At 40.2% G+C, this 18171-nt stretch overlaps 1 protein-coding gene across 1 annotated transcript in view; it reads left to right on the top strand.

Annotated features, from left to right (window-relative positions):
• Window positions 1–1613: 1613 nt before the first annotated feature.
• The window catches only part of shroom4 (shroom family member 4), a 45457-nt gene continuing 28899 nt past the window's right edge, over window positions 1614–18171 (top strand). Inside the window, exons 1-2 of the mRNA XM_066714851.1 lie at window positions 1614–1943; window positions 17514–17665. Of these exons, the coding sequence (XP_066570948.1) occupies window positions 1821–1943; window positions 17514–17665 (275 nt within the window). The 5' untranslated portion in view covers window positions 1614–1820. The remainder of the gene's footprint in view (window positions 1944–17513; window positions 17666–18171) is intronic.

Genomic DNA, 18171 nt, shown 5'->3' with positions numbered 1-18171 from the left:
TCCACAGACATCCTAAACCAGCAAAACAAATAAAAAACATGAGGAAAACGCATTCGCTGTTGATTCCTAGATACATTTCTGTCGGGTTTTTGTGTTCACTTCTGTATTACTATTATAAAACAGCCTTAATTCTTTTCAAAGTCAGAACTATTGGAAGCTGAAGTGTTCGGTTTTAAGAGGTTGATTCAATGGTTGATTTGAAATTTCCCTCCTGCAACTAGGATATATCAAATAAATCTACCAGCAAATAAAAGTGTCTGTCAATGAATGTTATGCGCAGGAATCATATCAGGCTAGAGACAGACAGACCTGTGACATTTCTGATCTGGAGATTGTTTTCGCTCAAGTGTCCAACTCTTGCAGATGCTTGAAACCAGGTGTTGAGTTGAGCACTGTCTTCGGTTTCATTGGGAGTGAAAAGCGGCATTCACCAGAGGAGGAGATAGAGTGTAAAAAAGAGGCGAAATATGTGAAGACTTGTCAGAGTATGTGTGTGTGTTTGGATAAGCCAGGCGAGATCTGAGAGGTAATTAAATCTCCAGGTTTAATGGCTCTTCCAAAAACGTCCTGCAGTGAAACTTTTACCTCTAACCTACTACACTCAACATCAAGACAGCAGCCAGACAAAGGTGATGGTTCATGCTCAGGAATTGTTTGTTTAAAGTCCTATTTTATTAAAGGAATATAACCATAATTTTCCTGGGATTTAATTGCTTACTTACTTCAAATTCTTTTCTACGATTCTTGCACGAAAACAAGGAAAACCTTCTGTATCAACTAATTATATTATATATTTAATATTAAATGGAAATGGCCTCAAACTATTTTCTTTATATTGCATGTTCTTGCTTGCCTTTTTTCAATTAGGAGGAATGTCGAAAAAATAATCAATCACTGCTCGTCCCTGAACATTTGTCGCTATAGGTCATGTAACCAAATTTACATTTGAGGACATTTTGGAAGTATCCTCTAGCACGAACATTGCTGTGATCAAATCCAAGGCAAGGACGTTTTTCTCATCCAATTTCTCAGTTTCATTAGCATAATAAAACGAATGCCATAAATAGGTAACAGCTGTGTTCAGTCCTGAGCTGATTAAACAACAAAAGGCATCTCTTTAATGGACCATGACATTAAATAACAGACCAAACGCTGTACAGCTTGACAGGTCAGACATATAACCACAAATATGATTGAACCATTTGGAAAGGGAATTTTAGTTGTCTAACCAAGCGGACTACATTTTACAACAGCAGATATGTAAATGCAAACCAGAAAAAACAGTGTAACAGCAAAGCAACTTGAATATCACCTAAATAGAAACTTTCAAATGTTTTTTATAGGCTATATCTAAATGAAAAACAACCAGTCGCCCGTGGCGTCTAAGGAAACAATGAAAGTTTTACTTGCTCATAGTTTTGAATGCCAGCACCAGTAAAACAAACAATAGATCTGTATAATTGGGCTATGTAAGACGTTTGTTATATCTTGATTTTTAGCTTTGGGCTCTCCAAGTCGCGTTCACAGAAGGCTACGACTAACTGCGTCTTTTGAACAAGAAACAATGAGCCAGTTGATGCAGCACCCTCCCCCTCCAACACTTCACATTGGAGCCTGAAAGCTCAAATCTGCTGTCCACCGGCCTGCCTCCCTGCCACTCAGCCGTATGTATGGGCAGTATCACTTCCTCTAGTCGAGCTGCAGTGTTTTTTCCTCCCCTCGGTAACTACAATGAACCAGTGATGGAGACTTGGGACTTGGAGAGCAAGCGCGGATAGGAGCGTCTGCGAGCCGACTTTTACGCACAGACGGACCCGAGAATGGAGACCATTGACCAGCTGGTGTCCTTCCACCACATCCAGGTCCAGCTGCACGGAGGGGCGCCCTGGGGCTTCACCCTGAAAGGGGGTCTGGAGCACGGGGAGCCGCTCATCATAACAAAGGTAAAGTGAACCCGGGTTTCAAGGAAAGGTGATCGCCGCTATCAACCCGATGTGGATAACCGCACATTAGGGCTGGTAGATAAGTTTGAAGTTCTAAGGAAGTCACTTTTGTTGTCCAGTTTGCGCCTGTTCATTTGCAGAGGTATCTGCTTTTCTTCTCAAGACAGAAGTACTGAAAAGCGACACAGCCGACACGTTCCCGACTTGTGCAGATGAAACATGCAAACTAGGTCAAGTGCCTAATAATAATATATCGCCTGCAGACGACTTTTTAGACTGCAGCCCTCATTTCGACAGCGGCAGCATCGTCTGTATTCAGTTCACACAACGGTAATTGAGCTGGATGTCCGTTTGTATGGATATAAATCAAACTCTTGCACATTTTCATTGAATGTTTTTATTTGTCTTAACCACAAAGTCGGTCAGTCTGCCCAGTGGCTGCGCACTGCGGTGAACCTCTGTGGATGTATTGATCCCCTCCGCACGCTGTACAGACAGATCTACTAAATATTGAGCCAGTCATTAGTATGGGGGGGACTTCCTTTCTGTCGGGTGACACAATAGTATAGGCTACTTACTGGAGAAGTTCATCTCAGTTGCGCGTTAAATTGGCTGATCTTCCACCAACTGAAGTCCAAGAAACATCTGCAGCGTAGATGAAGGCTACCACACATCTGGGCTGAGTAATAGCCTGCATACTACGCCGAAACAGCTTTTAGAGTTTTTTTATGGTCACTGAGGGATATGTAGACAAAAGGAAAGTTTTGCAGTCGATTGGCAAATCTAAGGAAACCAATGGCGATTCTGAGCGTAGTCATCTATAGCCTGTGTCTATGGATTTCTTATGTCTTATCTAAACGGTGTCGGCTCCATGATCACTATAGCCTTGAACCTCTGCCTATGCCAGTGACAACTATAGCCTTATGCCTATGCCGCTGACATGTCATTATTACAGTTCTTGTGCCTTCTGATGTTCGTATCTTAATTAACACTGTTCTGTTGCTTTCCCCACGCTATGTAAATCACACACATTGAAAACACTTATATTGAGTAGAAAATAACGGCCTCAAACCGCCTTTTCGTGTTAGTTTTGAATATTTGTAATGCAAAGTGACTGGATGCTGTTTGCCAATTTAAGTTTTTAACGCATGTGCCAAGGCTATATGCCACATCTTTCATTCACTGTTTAGCATCATACTGAATTAAAAAAAAAATGTTTAAACACATTTCAATACAAGTGACACATCACAAGGTGTTTTGGCCATATTGCAGTTACTGTAACAGGAAATAATATATAAAAAAGTGGAATCTGAAAAAGCACTAAGGCTGGATGCATTAGCTTTTTTTTCTGTGAGTCATTACTGACCATCAGACCTGCCTTCTTGGCAGCGTACTTCATCTTCTAGTGTTAATTTATTTTTCCTCCTTAAATTAAGGATTCCTTGTTGATGTTCATTTCACTGACTGTGTGTGACAAGAGTGGGAAGGTCTGTCTGGGCATCACTGCCTCCCTAACTGGCCCATTGCTCTATCCAGCCAAGCAATACTACTACAGCTTCTTATAATCCGTAACTTTCTTTGAAGTCGTTGGTTTCCTCTCAAATTGATTTGCAGGATGGAGGGCAGTAATTTCACCAGCCACTGAACTACAACAATTCTGTTGAGTCCTGGCTGCCATTTTGCACCAACCTCTTGCCACACAATAGAAAAGTTAGATAAGTGAGGAACTGCTAATCAAATTTAATTTATCAAGGTAGATAGATAGCATGATATGGAATTTACCCAGAACTCTAGGAATAACACCTTAGTATTTCACATAGTGCCATGGGATCAATACAAACATTTAAAAAAGTCAAGATCAAGTGAAAAAACCTCTCATCCAAAAATGTCAGGAAATGGCTAGGTGAATACAGGAAGTTGGATTTCAGCTCAGGCGATCTCGGTGTGGGTCCCCCAGCAGGCTGTGGATTGGGAATGGTTCAGACTTGAAGATGCAAATCAACTCTCCACTTGGAACACAGTCATTAGCTTACAGAGCTGCTATAAATCAGAATGAAGCCACTTTTCCAAAAAATGTGAAAGCCAGTTTATTTCAACACCTAGTTTGAATGCTGTAATTGAAAAGTGTCACTACAGGGAACTCACCCTGCTCCAGTTAAATTATTTCATAATTAGGGATTCAGCCAAAGAGAGAAGTATTTGTGCCAGACACTGAAAATAAGCCATGGCACCACATGATATTTGTTTGTGTTTGTCAGGTTTTTCACTGAGTTGTTGTTCTGATGTAAGGAATTCAGATGTTATTTAGATGCAATGAGAATTTGTCCAGTATTAAAATGTATGTATTTAGTTATACATCTTTTATGTGACATTTCCATATTATGTCAGAAGTGCTTAGCATTTGATGGCTGCTTAATATGTTACACTTGTGTATTAAAATAAATTAAACAAAACAAGAAAAGACACAAAAAAACAACTCCCAAGCACGGTTAAAATAAATGGTCTGGCCTGTTTTTATTTGAATCTGCAAACCCTACCCATGATTCATGTGCAGGGTGGGGGGGGTTATGTGTGGGGGAGTGAGGGAGGAATCTCCCTTCCTTGGGACTTCAAGACTTGCTCGCCACATTCCAGTGAAGTGTTGATTTATTTAGCCTGAATTAAGATGTTTAAGAGAGTGACCCTCAGAGATCACATTCTCAGACTTGCGCATCAGTGAGAGGGAGGTTACTCCGAGTTGAAGGAGCACCACAGTGTGACACGGCCAAAAATTGCAGCAGACATGCAGGGGGGGGTGTGGAATCAGTCTGCTCTTACATGGGAGTCAGTGTCAGGAGCCACCAAATGAGACCGGTTTCCTTCTTTTTCCATTCTCTCTCCTGCATGACCAATAAGAGAATTCCTTTTTTCTTCCCTTTTCAGTTCAAATTCACTGCCCCTCTCCGAAAGTCTGTGATATAAATAAATGACCTCCATAAAAAGGCAAATGTTGAAACGTTCACGTCACCCCGTTCCTTTTTTTTCGATTGCGCTCATCATTCCCAACTTGATGGTATAGTCACACTAACCGCTAACAAACCACACAAGCAAATGCGGTCTAAGGAGAAAGGAAATGGATTTAGCTGCACGTCTCATGGTTTTGTGGTGTGAAGTAGATTGTTTGCGGCTTTTGGTCTGTGTCCTCCACTAACGGACAGCACTGTCTCTGAAGGTCTGTTGAGCTCTGACACCTGCCTTCACTGCAGTCTTGTCTGTTTGTTCTGCCATCGACAATAGAGGACAGAGCTCTCATCTTTTTATTTCACAAAACTTCACTTACTGGAAAGTAAGAGAAGCTAACTTTTCCGGCAGTTTTGGAGACGGGGGACATTCTCCTGTAATTGGATGTAATGTTTGGTATGCGTGGGGGCCTTGACCACACATCCTGTAGGGTAAACGAATCAGCGCCAGTATGGAGTTGGCTGGATAAATGGTGTGCTTATTAACCCCTGTGTGGAATTGAGGTAGTGCTAATAACCCCAAGGATGGAAACGACAAAGCCATTCTAATACAGCTGCTCTTGTGCTATGTTACAGTGAGGCTGGACTGCATGTGTCTATTATAGTGGAACTACACCTGAAATGCTTTCTGTTGAATCTTTATTTTTTGATTCAGGTTGAGGTGGAATTGTTTATCGTACTCTTGAAGTTTGCATTGTACTTGCAAGTATTAGAAACTTATTTTTGTATGTTTTATTTGAAGAGTGTGGTGAAAATAATTTCCAGGCAGGTGATGTACACATACTTTAAGTACTTGTTTAGCTTGATTTTATGATGCTAGAAACCAAAAATAAATGCAAATATATTAAGAGTCTTTCTTCTAGATGAGGTTATCAGACTCCGAATTGGACCCATTTCTTCCCTTTTTTAAACTTGGCATGGAGTTTCCTGCCCTTTGGATGACCATAGATAAGGCCAATGTGATTTTGGAGCAGCTTATATAAATTTGAAGGTTGAGGGACTAGGAGTTGGGAGGTTGTAACAGACTTCCTTAAGCAGTCCGGCTTAGTAAGTGAGGTAATTGAATGTGTGCTCTTGACCTGAGAGAGACGGAGTCAGGCAAGCGAGAGATTACAGCAGTCAGTCAAAAATGAGAATACAACTGTAGAAGCAGACATCTTGGCAGCTGGGTGAGATGGGAAGGAGTGAAACATGTCAAGATTCTGCAAAATGGAAATTACATTTTCTAACCTAAGGAGGAACTTCAAACGCAAGACAGGGATCCAGCAACACTTCCAAATTTCACACAGTCTGGAAAGAATGCAATGACTATTAAACATCGAGCTTTGGAGGGAGGGGGTCTCTGTAGAACTTTCCAACTGGAATACACGAATAATAAAATAAAACTAATTTGGCAATTTCGATAGAATAAAGACATCGTGTCCACGTGAGACACAGGACTCTCGTACATTTGAAGGTCGTTCTGAGTTCACGCGCAACCATTGGACATCAAATGTGGCCGCTTTTTTTCCGCCTGCTATCCCCTCTAAATCATGTCTGTGACTGTGTCGAATTAAGATAAACACGTTAGCCATATCCGATTCAGCTGGGACTGGTCAGCTGCCATATCTTTCTAAGTTTCATTAGCCAAGTAACAGCCAAGATCAGAGTGCATCCACACTGTAAATAAAAAAAGAAGTCTGTCGGTCTGTATTAAAGCAAAGTTTGCTGTTCGCTGAAGAGTTTGTGTGTTACTGTTCCTTGTGTTGATCTCACATCTAGTGTGTAGTACTTTTTGCTTTATTACCGTTTTCCTTGAAGCAATGGCCCTACTGTTCAAGTTCAGTCATTTCTTCTTGTGAGGTAAAATAATGAGAATCCAGTATTCCAGGGGCAGCCAGACACAATTGGGTTAATTGACCTATCGTTCCTCCTTGCCCCCAAGTAATGACATCTGATCGCAGGAAATGAACGCATGAGATCAGAGAGGTGCATGTGTCTAAGCTGAAATGGAGATGATTGTGTAGATTTGTTTAATTAGAAGGATTTATTTCTGTGGTGGATGTAAGAAGCTGTTACTGTAATTTCAGTATTTAAAAAATATGTATCTTAAGAGATGACATTCAAACAGCTGTTCCTCATACTGGCCCAGGGCTAGTCAATGGGAATCTGAGACAGAACTGTGCAAGAGATCAAATCCATTTTGGGGAGACGCATTGACATTGATTCTTATTGCAGTGAGTATGATTTGTTTGCATTGCATATTATTTTTTCTTCCCAATATGTTGCCCTTTTAACATGTGAGTCTGTTGCTGTGCTTAGTTGGATTGATTGCCATGCTGTCCTACTGCTCTACTACAGTGCTTTACCAATAGGGAAGATTGCATGGTGTCCCCAGATCCCCTACACACTATTCTAATGGAAATCGCAAGACGGAAGCAATGAGATTGTAAGCTACTTGACTATGCCTCTGGACTGCATGGAAACATTGTCTCAAGAAGCATATTAATGGATTCCCAATTGTGTGTTTGCTAATTGTTCAACCCTGTTATTTATATTGCCTCATGTACAGGGGAAGTGATCTTTCAATTGATAAGGCCACACAAGGTATATACTGGACACTTCCTGAAGCCCTATTAGCTGCAGATTGTTTTAGAGAAATAGTTGAGGTAATATTTTGAAATGTACTCCAATATTTGTTCACCTTTTGTTCTGTATATTTGCATTTTCCCATAATCTGAAAATAATATAAAACCACCACAATTGGTGGTAAAACAAAAAAGCAAAGCAAAAATGCATACATTTTGGGTTGTGTTTCTTTAATCAAACAACACAGATGTATATTTTCCCCTGTCTTTCCAAAGAGTATGAATTGGAAAGATCAGTACAACCACCTTTAAAGGGATATGCTATTTGCTCTTAAATGCTTCCTAATTTCTACCTTAGTTTTCAATTATTATTGATCACTTTGTGGTTGTCTATTTGTCTGTCGAACTGTGTGTCTCTGGTCACCATGGAATAAACCCTAACTTTGCGTAAGTGACTTTAATGTGATGTGGGTATTTAAGATTATAAAGAGAAGGAAACTTTTTTAAAAAGCAAAATGAGTCATTTCTGTTTCTGTTCACTCTCCAAATGGAAAGTATTTTTTTAGAACTGTTAATAAGGGCTGCAGGGAACTATTCATTCTCACTATTCCCATTTAATTTACTGGTGGGATTTTAGTGCCTGTGTATTTTTGGCTGGGTGTTACAGTGGAGACATTTGCAATTGTAAATCATTAATTGCCCTTGGTAAATTCACTTTCATACCCCCCTGAAGAAATACACACTTATTTATTTTGCGTTTTCACTTCAGTTGTTGTTGTAAGCTAACAGAAGTTATGCAGTGAGGATTTTATATTGTCCCAAACAAGTACAAGATCAAAAATGGCTCCTGCGGACTAGATCTTTTAGAGGTCACTTTCACACATTCATTTATATGGAAGAAATGCTAATCATGCTGGAAATAGTGTGGCACTTATTGTGCATTGAGATGAACTGAAATGTCAACCTAAATTTTGATTGACAATTACAAGCCTATATTTGGATGGCTGATTAGCACATGTTAGACTCAAGAAATGTCTGACCAACTAAAAGCCTTCACTGGGTTTGTACTAAGTTTATAACTTGATTGCCTGTTGTGCCAAGGTTTAATTTAATGTGGGTTTTGGTGATTTAACTCAGGGATATAATACTAGTTTCCCTGAATCATTGAGTAGAAGTGTGTTTATTTTTTTGGTTGGGGGTTGTAATTTTTTGGATAACCTGCTTATTTTTTTCAGCATTATTGTAGATGTTCACATTTATGAAGCTGGTTGAAAAATATGAGCTTATTCACATCCACCTTCCACCCCGTTACTTCTGGAAGATGAATCCCTGCCATTTCAATGCATTCTTTCTAGACTGTAAGACCAGTTGCTTGATCTCTGCAGGGAGTGGCTTGAGTCCAGTGTTTGTCTGTGAAATAAATGTATCCTATAAGTATATGTGTGGCAGCAAATGGAGCACATCAGTGGAGAAACCCAGTTAAAATGGAAAGTTTAAGGCTGTAAAGGGGAAAAAAAAGCTCCCTGCTCATTCTTGGTTTTCACTCAGTTAAAAGAGCTTGCTGTGTGATGAGTTGCCCTTTGGTTCATGTCTTAGTCAAGGCTCAACACCGACTGAAAGCTGAAGAACCACAGGAACGGCTAGATTGATGGCTGCTGCTGCTCAAGTGAGAGTGCAGGGGTTTGATTCCTCTCGCTAATCTTCCTTAGGAGTATGCACCTGGTAATCTCAGGCTAACTTATCCTGCTGAGGTTCAGTGATTGGTTAAAGCTCAGAGACACTGTGAGGAACTTTGGCAGATGAGAGGAGAGCTTAGATGATGGATGTGGAGGAAGCGTGTTAATGATCATCCCTCGTGTTTGTGTGCTGCAGCTGTGCATTTCCTCAGCGTCGCCCATCTTTGTGTCCGGTGTGTTTTCCTTACAGAGCACAGCAATGTTTCTTGTAAGCAGTTAATAGGGTGCTGCTGGTCCACTTTGATCAGATGGTGGTCCATTCTATTAAATCCTGAATGCATTCTAAAGAACTGGCAGTTTTCCTAAAATGTTTAATTGAAGCCATACTTAGATCCGTATCTTAAGCAAATATGACTTTCAACATGTTCATGTTCTGGAATGAGATCCTTCAAGCCTTAAGCTATTTTATTTTTTAGTTTCTTTTTTAGCAGGTTAATATGAGCTAAACCACTGAAACATGACATGAGATTTTTTTATTTTTTATTATTTGACTAGCCAGTTACCCCTTGAAGCCAATTTTTAGAGTTTTTCTGATCCGAACGACGGACATTTGATAAGCAAAGTGGCTGAGTGGGTCAGGAGGATGCAGACCCTTTGAATAGCTTCACCACATCACGGTAAAAGAGGTTTTTGTGCTATTTCGGCTTTGCACTTTCCTCAAGCAGTACGCAGGCCAGCAACAATATTCTCGCCCACTTTGACATTGAAATGTGTCCAAATAGGTCAACAGCCAAGCCTTGTGCTGTAAGAGCTGTGCAATTTAGTTGCTCTTTACAGTTAGCTTCACACCAACTATAGCAAACTGCTGTGCAAGACTGTGTGCTAGACTACATGTTCCCATTCTCGAGACTGTGAGTGGTGAATGTTTTATATTAGGTCTTCTACATCTGCCTTTAAAACTCTCATTTGCATTGCTAAACCACTTCCATTTCTGAATTCAATCACAGGCATCCAATGAAGAGCAAATGTTGTAATGGCTAGAACCGTTTGTCTAGTAGAACTTCTCCCTACCCCTGGTTGTTTTTGCATTTTGAAAGTGATTGTTTGGGGAAGTAAAGTCAAGTAGTTGTAGTGTACTAAATGTAAAATGTTGTCAACTCTTCAATGATCAATGCAAGACTCAATGGAAGTACTAATAAGAGGTGTCTTTTTCCTCTAGGTATAATAGGATGCATGTTATCGGGGAGGACTTGGTTTGGGACATTTTTAATGACTGATATCAGATACCCAATGTGTCCTCCTGTTTGTGCTATTGTCTGGGACTGCACAAGAATAGGTTCTATGAAAGCACCAGGAAATGGCAACAAATATTCAGATGTCTTTTTACTTTGGCATGATGGGGAGGCTGGCCTGAACTGACAATACTGTGGCCTCATGAGCTCGGGAATTTGAATCTAATTGCAAACAAAGGCACGGCTTCAAAGCAGGGTTTAGCCTCCGCCCCCCCCCCCCCCCCACTCTGTAGAATGGCTTTGTCCTTCACTCTTTTGTGCCAAAAGGAACTGCTATCGCTGCCCTGCTGGAGTCTGTGTTTGTCAGTGTGTTTTTAGGACTTCAGAAGCGTAGAATCTTCCACTTTCTCTCCCTGGTGCTATTCCTCAGCATGACTTTTTTTAAGCACACTTACACTTCATGGCTGTTAAAGATCAAGTTTGTGACTAGTCATAGATTGTGATAATCCGGAGTAACAGGGAGCTTTTAAAAATCCTTCATTGTTCAGTATAACTGGTTTGGACAGTATATTCCAGCGCTCTTGTAGCTGTGGGGTTTACACTCCGAGAGCCCTGAACAGGATTATAAAGAAAACATTTTGTCAACTATTGCATCAAAATGGTCTATGTGATTCCCAATAGAAGTGAGACAAATAGAAGAGATTAAAAGGCAGCTCAACAGTTCTAACATTTATTTTCATAATTATCTTGGTTTAAATTTCTGCCCCACCAGCTCGTGGAACAAGTCTGAGTTCCTCTGACATACAGGCCCATTGAGGAACACCTACAATTGATGCATGTTGATGATGTGTTAAGTACATGTAAACTAGTGGATTAGCACATCTTTTAGCAGCATGTAAAATTGAGACATGCCCCCCCTCTGCCCCATAGATTGGTGGCTTTGCTGTCCTGTGTTAATAATTTCTCAGAGAAAGCAGATAATCCCTGGGGTGATGTTGTTATTGCTCTGGCTTTGGCATTAACAGAGGATTGCCTATTCTTGTTGAACACACATTCAGGTAGACGTTCTGTGCTTCTGTCATCATGCCTTGAAGGGCATGTTGGGCAACAATGCCTTAAAGTTCCCCTGGGTTTATTGCGGAGCAGACGTGCTGCTGGTGTCAGGGTCACATGGCTGCTGAGTAACCACCTTCACACAATGGCTGGCAGTCTGCGAGAGGGCTGGTGTGGGTGTAAATATAGACTCTGATCTCATACCCTGCTGCAGCCAGGAAGGGAGAAACCGACTGCAAGTGGGGAGCTAATTCCTTGACGCGTGTTTTCGGATGCCTAATGAAATGGCAGTGCCACCACCCGTTTTCAGCACCAGACTGGCCAACTGGTCCCACCCTTCAGCATAATTGCACAGCTGCCAAAACAGATGATCACTCAATTATTTCCCAAGACTGCCCCCCCCCCGGGATTAGGTGATTGTTTCGTAATCTCCCCCCCTATAAAGTACATTTGTTTGGAATGATGCAGTGTAAATATGCGTCTGTTTGTGTTTGTTTTTAAGACCATCCCTACGAGCGGATTTTCTATTCCAGTCGTAAAAATTGGGGATTTCATTTATTCTGATGTTAAAAAATGAATTTCTACCTGGAAACTGAATGCCACATGTACAATCTTGTGGTTTGATCTGTGGTACCTTCATTCCCTAAATAAGGGAGGCAATACCTCGCTGTAGGGTGAGGACCATCGGACATGCATAGCGGTTACGTATTATTGGGTTATCTTAGCCATCATCTTTAAGTTGGCGTACTGCGGCAATCATTAACGCTGAGAACACTATACAGACAAGTGTTCCCCTTTGGACTTCGTTACATTCAGTTATGCTCACAGGGCTGTGAGTGTTTATGGTTAATTAAATATAAATTATAAAAGGGGGTAATCCTGAAATCCCAGTGTGCACGTCACAATGAACATTACCTAACATTAAAGCTGTGGTTTAGGCCTTGGGGAATTCTTTCTGAATAGACAAGTGTTAAACTAAGTGAGCCAGATTTGAATTTATAATACAGCAGTGTTTTTTTGTAAATTTAAATATAATTGCTGGCCTGGCTATAAGTGAACATAAATATATAGGCCTCCAAATTGCTGCAATGTGTTTTTTTTTGGTGTAATGAGCTTTTAAATGTAAAAAACAGTATGTATTGTGTAAAATGATCGTAACATGCCACGACTCTTTTGGTAATTGTGAAAAATACAGGGTGAATGAAGTGATGTTCTGTGAGCTGAGGACGACCAGAAGTTACTTTATCTTGTTTTTGCTTATGCAGTTCAGGAGTTTGAGGCACCTTTGTGGTGGATCAGCCTGCTGGCATTGCCATAGATCTACTGTGGGACATTGTAGACGACTGACTGAGCAGGGAAATTGACTGAGAAATTGGGATTTAGAGGTTTACTTTGCCGTCCATGCTGCCCATACAGTGTCTTAGTGTCAGGGAGTGTGATGGAACCTTTGCAGTGCGTTGATCATTAATGAAATGCAAAAAGCTGTGCGATTCTAGCAGTGTGTGATCTTTCCATCATTTCGCAACTGCAATACCCCACCTCCCTCCACCAAACCTTGTCCTATTTTTGGAATTGAAATTGAATAAAGAAAGTAGCACCGAACTAATAAATACACTAACAACCTTGGTGTGATGTGTTGAAATTTAGCAGCAAGGGAATACTTTTTTGTTTTTGTTTTTGGAGGGGGTGGATTTTTTTGTTTTATGAAGACAAATTAAAACAAACCACACGCACACCTTCCCCACAATCCCCTGCCCGATTTAATTTTAAAATGTATAAGTGGAAGTTGTTGCTCTTATGTAGATCAATGGGGATACTTCCTGAACCAGGCCTGAGAGACCCAAGTAAAGAGAGAGAATAGTTTCCGTGCACACAAGGCCTTCATTGTAATTGCATGGTGTGCCGCAGGAAAATAAGAACAAGTGCCCATACACACACACAAAAAGAAAGTACCTCAGTGGAAACATTAGGTGTGGCACATAATGTGAGTTGCCGTAGTTATTTTTAAAAACTTTTTTGCTTTGGAAGCTGAAGAAAACAAATTTTGCTGCTCAGAGGTGTGACGGCCAGCGTGGAATCCCCCAAGGAGCAGTTTATCTTCTCTAGGTTATTAAAGGCAAATCGAGCTGCGAAGACATTCTTTAAATAAACACCCTGTTGAAAGTAGGAATTAATGAGAAAAGCCCTCCATGACATCATGACTTGGTTGGTAAACCATTCCATATACAGATGGATTCTTTTCATGAAGCAAGACAGTGAACACAGTAGTCGCTCTGTTTTGACCAAATCGCTGTAGGTTACCCACCCTCCAGCAAGGTAAGACCCCGATTGACATATTTAAAGCAAAGTTACAGGACATATGGAAGTGTTTCCAGGAAGCTTTCAATTGCTCATGAATGCATCGGCTATCTTGGAGGTTTAAATTCTCCGTTCTGTTAGACTTTTTCAAATTCTGAAGGTCTGTTTTGTTAATTTCATAAATATGCATCTGCACATTTCTCAACTGTAGCATTTAAATTCGCCTGTGCCTCAGGTTGAACCAGGCCACACTTAGTTATAAGGTTACAACTAAGTTAATATGAACACTTGGTATTTAGATCATTCTAGGTTTTATGTGGAGGAATCTCTCTCTCTGTTTTTTTTTTAATTGTGATGGAAATATTATTTCCAAAACCTACACGAGAATCTTAAGTCTTATAGAATAGGGGATTAGCTTTTAAATTATGTTTGGAAGTTTCTTTGAAAAGTAGCTGTAATTCCTTTTTAAGTTGTCCTCTTTGAAATTGTCCCATTAATATCCACTAAAGGAGAGAGAAAATGCTTCAATGGCAGTTGGACAAGGATCTCGGTGTAAATTGGGGGTATACTAAATGCTACTTTATCGTTCTGCTGTGGGGGCTTCCCTGAACAGGGAGGGACTGATGCTGACTAAAAGAAGCCATTGAGCTGGACTTCCCAGCAGCAGTTGTAGTTATAACACTGTTGGGTGACTGAGCCGAAGCATGCAGCCACGTCCTAGATACCAGAGACAGGCGCGGTTTTGGACCGGGATCGAGTCGAATGCTTCGTGTGAGACTACAGATGCTAGAGAAGGTGTGTGGTTTCTTTCACTACTTCAATTGTCAAATAAATTCCCAAGGTGGCTCAGAAGTAGTGGCAGTTTTTGAGAGCATGTCATATTAGTGACTAGATTAGTGATTAGAAACGGTCCTTTTTTCCTCCAAGGCACGAGATGGTGAAGTCATGGGTCTGGATGTGTTAGGCAGGCGGTGTATGGTAAGTGACGTATGCTTCGTGGGGCCTGTAAATCCCAGATGGAACTGATACAAGAACAACATTTGGTCCAGAAGTATTAAAGAGGGTTTTCAGTGGCTCAAAGATCTTTTCAAAACCACAGATGTACCGGCAATTATAGGAGATGCTGTAAAGTGCAGCAAAAGAGCAAAATGAAATGGCAAAAATGGACATGCAGACATTTATGACTTCTGAGATGTCAACTGTGTGTGAAAGAGGTTTTGGGGTAGACATAGACCTAGAGTAGATGTTACTCAAACAGCGGAAATGTGTTCTATTCCTTCAGTTCCTTTTAAGTTGTATTTATAATTTGTTGTTTGAGGGTAAAACAAAGTGATTGTGAAAAGCTAAATTGAGAGTCAAGTTTTATGAATAATCACATTTTCAAAACCACAAACCAGGGAACTAATGAAATGAGGTGTTGAGACTAACACAGAGGTGTTCATTGAAGTAACTTTATTCTTCATGTGTTGACTTTATAGGGTAAATTAAGACCATCATTATTTCAGACATGTCTGTACATTTTAGTTGTATTTTGAAGAGGGATGTGAGGAAGGTATGAGCTGTTTTTGGGTTCTGTGTAATGATAGGGTGTAAAAGACGACTTGTTATTTTTATTTTGGTGTTGTCCTATAAAAACGGTTGCTGTGATACATTCCTACTTGTATTGTATTTACTTGAGTGAAAATACGCTTTATTTACGGAAATGGCCTCAGATAAAATGTAAGTACTCCTTAATTCTGCTTTCAGCTGAAATAATTAATGTTAAAAAAAGAGAAACTGTGCAGTTGTTGTAGATGTTGCTGTTGATATTTGTTTTATTCTAGTGAATATATTTCTGGGCAATGTAATTGAAAATACACAAGGCTGCAACAAACCGAAGACTAGGTACTCTCTAGACTTAAGGTTTTGTTTAAAGTGAGATGCTTCAAACTGTACTATAGCCTTATTATTTCCATTGATTTTGAAGCCATTGCTCGGAAGGGTAGACTGTAAATAAAAATAAGTTATTTTCTTAATAAAACCATTTTAAGTATCGATTAAACCGAAGATCTCCGATAGTTTTCCTGCACAGAATAAGTCCTGTGGTATGTATGCACCAATCTTAGTCAACATATGGGAAAATAAAGAATGTCTAATTAAAGGAAATCTAATTAAATGATTCAGCTGAAGGCAAATTGCTCATCTTGTTTTGCTGTCATGACAGAAACCACATTTCGCACTGATATTTGACTAAAGTCACACAAAAATAAAAAGCCGATTTGACTTTAACTACAACCATAAAATTTGAGCTATGGTTCTTGAACATGCATTCTGAAGTTTCACCCACAGGCAAGGTTGCCAACCATTTGAAATGGTGGGGAGGGGGTTGGAATTTAACTGTAATAATTTTAAAAAGAGGGTGCTGTATAGACAACTAGAATAAAGTACATCTGTATACAAAATCATACAATTGGGACCCTAAAATCTTGTAAATGTCTGAAAATGTAATCTTTAACTGAACTAGTAGTCTGTGTTACTCAGTAACTTTTGTATTAATACATATAAAAGGTTATTTATTCAGTTGTCGTTGAACATCGTTATTTTCTCATTACAATCTTGGAACATTTGCTAGTTTTGTTTAATGTATTTTGCCTTGACATTGTGAGAACAGTCTTTGTGAAACTCTGATCCTGTCTTCTGTATTGCCGTTGTAAGCAGTACAAAAGATTCTCAAGTCTATTATTATTTCAAGTCTAGCTTCCAAGTCTATGGTTTGACCCCTCATTGGATTTTATGGAATTTGCTAAAAGCCATTGGCAAATGTTACTCATTTGTGTAAGAAAAGGGTCACATATGGGAAACATCTTGGCCCATTGATTCCTGACAAAACCCTCAAACGGAGACTTCAGTCAAAATGGGCAGCTTCTGGGGATGGATTACAAAATTGCAGACTCAGCTGAGAGTTTTGTGTAATGAGAAAAGCGATGTTTGGTGTGAAAATAACGGTCTTCTCAAGTAAGAAACGAAGGGGGCAGGGCTACATTTGATCTCAACGTGTGTTTTTATTTTACAGACGATGTTGGTAAGCTTCTAATATGGAGTCGTGGGGTTGCTGTTGGTTGTGCAAGCCTAGATATGCTCCAAAACCTTGTACTGTGCGATCATGTTGACATCAGTATTGCTAACGGAAAGTTCGGAACGGGGCCTGTCGACAAACCTTGAAAACTAAATTTAAGGCCTTACTGAAGCCATGTGTTTATTAAAATCAAGTTTTGTATTTCTAAAGGATTTGATATTCAGGTGAACTATATTTAAAGCCTTTCTGTCTGTACTACCAAAGAAGGCATACTAATTACCCAATTAGTATTTTCTTTGATCAGCTTAATTATTAGTGTCAGATGACAGAAGAAGGGCCCGGAAGTCTGTGGGACTGAACTCCTTCAGAATCGGTTCCAGGGAAAATCTCTTGGCTCAAGTTGTAAAGTAAGAGGAATATGTGGTCTCGCCTGATAAAGTATGCTGCTCAGAGGAACCGAGAGTTCATTTTCTGCTGTAAGTTTTCACCTACATGCCTGAAGACGTTTTCGTTTTTTATTAATCAAATTTAAAATTGTTTAAACTAGGAACTGTAAGTAGGCTTAAAGTAGGTGATGGTGCCTAGAGAAAAAGTATTCAATAGACTGTACTGCCAAGATAGTAGGTGTACAAACTAGAGCTAAAGCTCAGATCATTAGCTAACTTGTCCCGCCTCATTTGTGCCTTTCAGGTTGAAGATGGTGGGAAGGCTGCACTGTGCAAGAAGTTGCGCGTAGGAGACGAGCTTGTGAACATCAACGGTTCGGCGCTCTACGGCTCCAGACAAGAAGCACTCATCCTTATCAAAGGCTCTTACAGGATTCTCAAGATGGTGGTTCGCAGGTAAGCTCTCGCAGCGCTTCACTGGTAAAGCAGCTCAAATCTGGTGGGAGGGGGAAGCTTTTAGAAAACAAATGGTTTATTGCTTGGCTGAGGGATACATCAAGGGATACATGAGCTCACCGTTGACCACTGCCAATCCCTGACACTTTATTTTTCCTGTTCTGAGTCTTTCCTTAAGTCTGCTTTCATGGTGGTTGTTTTTCTTTTCCTCTCACGTTATGCTGACCCCCTGTGGTGGCTATCGGAAGTGCAGTCATGCTGAATTGGCTGCTAACAAACACACCTCCCTCTTTTGTCTCCCTAGACCAGTGTATATAAACGCACTGTATTAGAAATGACCGTCTAGTCCTGTAGAAAATAATACCATTGTCACATCTTGAAAGCTAGTTATATCTCCTCTAGGTTGGATCATTCAGTCAATTAGGGAGCACATGTAACTGATACTTGAGATACCACATATGGTGTGGCCTGTCAAGTTTTGTGGCATTGGTGCTTTTTCAGAATAA

This window comes from Amia ocellicauda, chromosome 10, assembly GCF_036373705.1.
Source record: "Amia ocellicauda isolate fAmiCal2 chromosome 10, fAmiCal2.hap1, whole genome shotgun sequence".
Taxonomy (NCBI): Eukaryota; Metazoa; Chordata; class Actinopteri; order Amiiformes; family Amiidae; genus Amia; species Amia ocellicauda.
The sequence above is the reverse complement of the archived record's forward strand: the minus strand, read 5'-3'. Positions and strand labels throughout refer to the sequence as shown.